At 50.8% G+C, this 4,759-nt stretch overlaps 1 protein-coding gene across 1 annotated transcript in view; it reads right to left on the bottom strand.

Moving 5' to 3' along the window:
* Positions 1-2,278: 2,278 nt before the first annotated feature.
* The window catches only part of LOC113205253 (regucalcin), a 10,083-nt gene continuing 7,602 nt past the window's right edge, over positions 2,279-4,759 (bottom strand). Inside the window, exons 3-6 of the mRNA XM_026420795.2 lie at positions 4,395-4,604; positions 3,227-3,430; positions 2,854-2,966; positions 2,279-2,769 (exon numbers count right to left, since the gene is read on the bottom strand). Of these exons, the coding sequence (XP_026276580.1) occupies positions 2,539-2,769; positions 2,854-2,966; positions 3,227-3,430; positions 4,395-4,604 (758 nt within the window). The 3' untranslated portion in view covers positions 2,279-2,538. The remainder of the gene's footprint in view (positions 2,770-2,853; positions 2,967-3,226; positions 3,431-4,394; positions 4,605-4,759) is intronic.

Raw genomic sequence — 4,759 nt, 5'->3', positions numbered from 1 at the left:
GGCGCGCCGCCCTGCGCCCCGGAAATCATTTTGCTGACACAGCAAATAATTTGTTGACACTAGATTGCGCGGCAGGTGGGCGGAGACAAACCACTTTTTTGGGACCACCTCCCCCCCCCCCTTCCTTCCTCTCTTTTTCTATCCAGTAAATAATTTTGGTGATCCAGCAAATACTTTTGCTGATTCAGCAAATAATTTTGCTGACACAGCAAATAATATGTTGGCACTAGGTAGAGCAACAGGTGGGCGGAGACGAACAACTCTTTTGGACCACTTATCCTTCCTCCTTCCTTTCTTTTCTATTCTTTTCCCATATAAGGTTAAAAATGTTTAATATTTGCTTAATGTCAGTTTAAGTAGGTGTTGTACAAGCAGTGATACTGGAAGTATAATCTGCTAAAAACCTCCACACTTTGATGTCTTTTCGCCTTCCGCGCCTGCCTAGAATGGCTCGTGGCCTCGACCGACCGCCGGCATATCGCCTCCATGGCCTAGTCCCGACCAACCCCTACCCAGGCCCGAAAAGTCCTCGCGAATGCTCTAATTTTTTGAGAGGGGAGAGTTAAGGACGCGCCCTCGGTTGTCGCGAAGTTGCCGGGGCCTCACCCCGGCGACCCGGCACCGGGGCGCGGCTGGCAGTCTCCCCGCGGTGCTTCGACCGCCCCAAGAAGACCGCAAACAAGATCTCTCAACAGCGAGAAGGGGCGGCGGGCCCGCGCGGCGCCAGCACGCCCTCCCTCGCTGCGGCGTGGCGGGGGGCCACTGTCTGGTTGCTGACCAGCTGCGCTCCGCCGGCAACCGGAGAAATTCAAATTTTTGAGAGAAACAAGGTCGCAAGCAAGAGAGGAGAGAAGTGAGAGGGGAGAGGGAGAGCGAGTGAGAAGAGAGCGGAAGATAGAGGGGAAGAAAACAGAAAAAGGGCGGCAAGATTTAAAAGGCCACACCGGAAAGTTTTTAAATGTTTCACTCTTTTATTTCAATGACTAACAGCAATTACGACTGTTGCAGGCCCTGGAGAAAACAGAATGAACTTCAAGATCAAAATAATTTAATGATTGTACTCTGTAAACTTTTCAACACCAATTTTGTTAAATTTTGTTGTTATTTTCTTGTTACATTCTTCAAATTTAAATTTATTGTTATCCTCCATTTGAATTATTGTTACCAACACTTAAAAATTTTATTGTCAGAGACCACCTGTACAAATTGTTGAATAAATGTGTTTGAAAAAAAAAAAAAAAGTCGGTAGAGCACCTGCCCAGAGCGTCGCAGGTCGACGGTTCGACTCCAGGCTCGGCAACATTTTTCGCTTTCCGCTTAGTGTTAGTGTAAGGCCTCAGGGCCGACCTGAAGTTCAAGTATAATTGGAACACGGCTTATCTCCGTTGGCTGGGTAGCTCTGGTGGGAGGGTCATTGTCACTATCGAGTTGACTCGGCGCTTGGGGTTGTGGGTTCGAATCCCGCGTACCACTGATGGTAAGGCCTCTGAATCTGGGTTTCAGTCTTGCTCACCTTGCGACACCTGTAAGTCTAACAACCAAAGTCCTCTTCAACCCGTTTAAGCAGTAGCTTTCATTAGCTGCGCGGGGCCCGTCGCAGATACGGGTGAGGCACCCTTTTTTTTTCTTCCCCGCTTTCTTTTTTTATAAAAATTGATCTCGAATGAAGACAGTCGGCTCTCACCAATCCCCTTTCGTATGGCCCGAGGAAAAGGATATTTTGACAGAGATTCGAAGCACGAAACTTGGCGCCACTACTTAGTGCCCCACTGAACGCGCGCGGGTCCGGCGTCACGGCGAAGGCTGCCTGCCGAGTCCTTACTCTTCTTTAGACACATTGATTTTGAAAACGAAACAAGCGAGTGAAAGGGCGATCTGTCCCACCCGTGCTCGGCATGATGTCGTTTATAAACGACATTCAGCAATCCTGAACCGTACATGCTAGCACACCCCACGATGGCTCAAAATGCTTCTTAGACACTCCCTTGGTTGGCACAACTCAAATATTCAACTTTTGTCAATTTCGCCAGGTTTAATGCCTTAAAGGGTTAAGCTGACTCTGGCCGCCGGCATTGTGGCCACAAACAGGGACGTTCGGCTTAAACCCCTGGGGGCGTCAGGTATCATATATTGCCCAAAAAAGGATCTTCTACAGTCGGGTCGGATTGAATTGCCCGCTGGATTTGTGGCCACATTTTTACGGCCGCAAACAGGGGCGTACTCTAGTTTTGCGATATTAAGGGTAAAGAGGCCACAAAAATAAACAACCACCAAAAAGTTTCACAAAAGTTTAAATTAACATTTTATTTACAAAAAGCTTAAGTAACCCTATATAAAATATCTGCTTACAAAACACATTTCATTACATGTACTTAAGAATTTACATTCAGAGGAGCGTTCGAATACGAACGGCCTCGTGCGATTATTTGACGTTGATCAGAATGTAACAATTTACATCGTCCAATATGGACTGACGAATTAACACTTTCGATGCGTTGAACACCAAAAACACCCACGAGGACGAAGACGGTGCCAAGTTTAAATCTTGGCGGCAACGCCGGCGTAGCCCTTGACGCCCAGGCCAGTCACTCTGAAGAGCGCGCCGGCGTCGGGGTACTTCTCTCGGACCTCCTTGGTGGCGCGCATGGCCGCGGTCGTCACGTACAGCTCGTCCAGCTTGTCGCCGCCGAACGCCACGGACGTCACCTCGGGCGCGGGGATGTCCAGCGTGCTCATGAGGGTGCCGGTGGCCGGGTCGATGCGAAGCACCTGCCGGGATGCTCATGGTCAATCCCGCTGCCGACTAAACGAAAAGGGACGACCTCTCTCTAAATTTTGGGTCCGTTACTTTACCTTAGCGCCGTCGTAAACGGCGACCCACAATTTTCCCTCCGTGTCGATTGTCATGCCGTCTGGGAAACCGTGGATACCGTTGGCTTCGAGACTGAACAGAGTCTTGCGGTCGGCTGAAAAACGAAGGGCATCTCTCTTAAAGCTATCCCTGCAAACACCTTTGCTTTACCCACATCTTTTTTAGCACGCGTAAGGCTCCGCGCGGTTTTTCGACGCATGTAACGGATCTTTCTGTGTTTCTTTCACTGCACTCAAGTGATGCGGGACTGCATACTCGCTGCGGCTGCAGAAGCCAAATGGCGCCGTATGGGCAGACAAGCCCACAACACTGGAGTGCGTGCAAAAGAAACGCCCGGTATATAGGTATACTCACAGATCTGGCCCGAGGTAACGTCCACGCTCATCACATCCACGCTCTTCTTGAGCGAGTCCACGTAGTACATGGTCTTGCCATCGGGGGTCCAGGCGAGGCCGTTGGACAGACCGACGTTGGTCTGACGGACGTGCGCCTTGCGGTCCTGGCTCACGTAGAACAGCACGCCGTCCTCCGCACCCACTTCGAGACGCGACATGGTCCCTGTGGCGAAAAGAGACAAGGGTATAATGAACGCTGCAAACAACGAAAAACTTGGATTGCATCCTGTTTCAAAGTCGGTATTATTTGTTAAGGGGGTTTATGAATTATCATATTTTTTTTGGCAAAGGTAAAAAAAGAAATAATAACTTGACATATGTAGTTATTGTGTGGGCCATAATTTGTTTCTATAAGTATCTAGGTAGACAAAATATAACGGAAAAGGAGCGAGAGGAGAGGCCATCAATTGAAGGAGCTTAGGAAAAAACCATTTTTTTCTGGATGAGACCAGCTATGCGTTCAAAGAAAAATAAAAAATTAAAAGTAACCCGCTTGTTGGTCTAAACACCATCAACAACAACATCAACAAACCCCTTGCCACCTTATCATACATATTGGAATATCTATGCAATGGAAACATAATCAGGTCGTATTATGAGACTTACGGGAGGTGACCTCTCGCTTCGGCCTCTGTCCGCGGAGAGGACGATCACTCCGTCCTCTACCATGAGTGATACCGTCTGTACAGTACGTCCCCCCCCCCCTCCCTAACTCAGCGTTTCTGGGGTCAACGGGGTTCGATAAAAAAAGAGGGGGGGAGAGAGACAGGAGATATGATATACAGAAAGAGAGAGACACAGAGTGCCAAGCCGCAGACCCAGACCGAGGCGCCATTTAGCTGGTGCGCGGTTAGTCAAGTCAAGTTGGAGGTGTTTGGCCGCTCGTTGGGGTCCCACGGGGATGAGGGCAAAGTATGAGCCTGTCGTCGAGTAGGGTCCACACAGGAAGGTCACGCAAATCACGCAAATAATCCGGGTGACAACACCTCGATGATCTGATCACCACTTGATCGCGTTATCGCCGAACCTTGCCCGCCATCTCTAGGGCACTTGTCGCCTCGAGTGCTCGCTCGCTCCGCCGGCCTCCTCCCGCTCCCCTCCCTCCCCATCAACGCCCTCCACCTCACCTGCCCAGATGCGGCCGTTGGGGTCAGCCTTGCCGTCGTTGATCCTGAGCAGGTCCACCTTGACGTCCTTCTGCACCTCCAAGAGGTTCTCGACGATCTCCGGAGTCTCGCTTCGCCCGTCCCAGGTGACGAGGACGATGCGGCGCTTGAGGCCGGCAACGAACACGTTGGGGCGGCCGTCCACGGGCACCGCGAATCCCACCAGGTCATCTGCAAGCGATAAAGTCTCACTCTCTCCTTTGCGCCGGGGGAGCCTGCCCTGTGGGAAGGCTGAAGGCTCTGCTTTCGATTTTGATTGATCGAGGGGTTGGCAGTCGGTAAGAGGTCCACTCGAACCGACTCATACCCCCCCCCCCCCCCCCCCC

Source organism: Frankliniella occidentalis, unplaced genomic scaffold (assembly GCF_000697945.3).
Source record: "Frankliniella occidentalis isolate FOCC.00 unplaced genomic scaffold, Focc_3.1 Scaffold148, whole genome shotgun sequence".
Taxonomy (NCBI): domain Eukaryota; kingdom Metazoa; phylum Arthropoda; class Insecta; order Thysanoptera; family Thripidae; genus Frankliniella; species Frankliniella occidentalis.
Note: the sequence above shows the minus strand (reverse complement) of the source record. Positions and strands in the feature narration are given on the sequence as shown.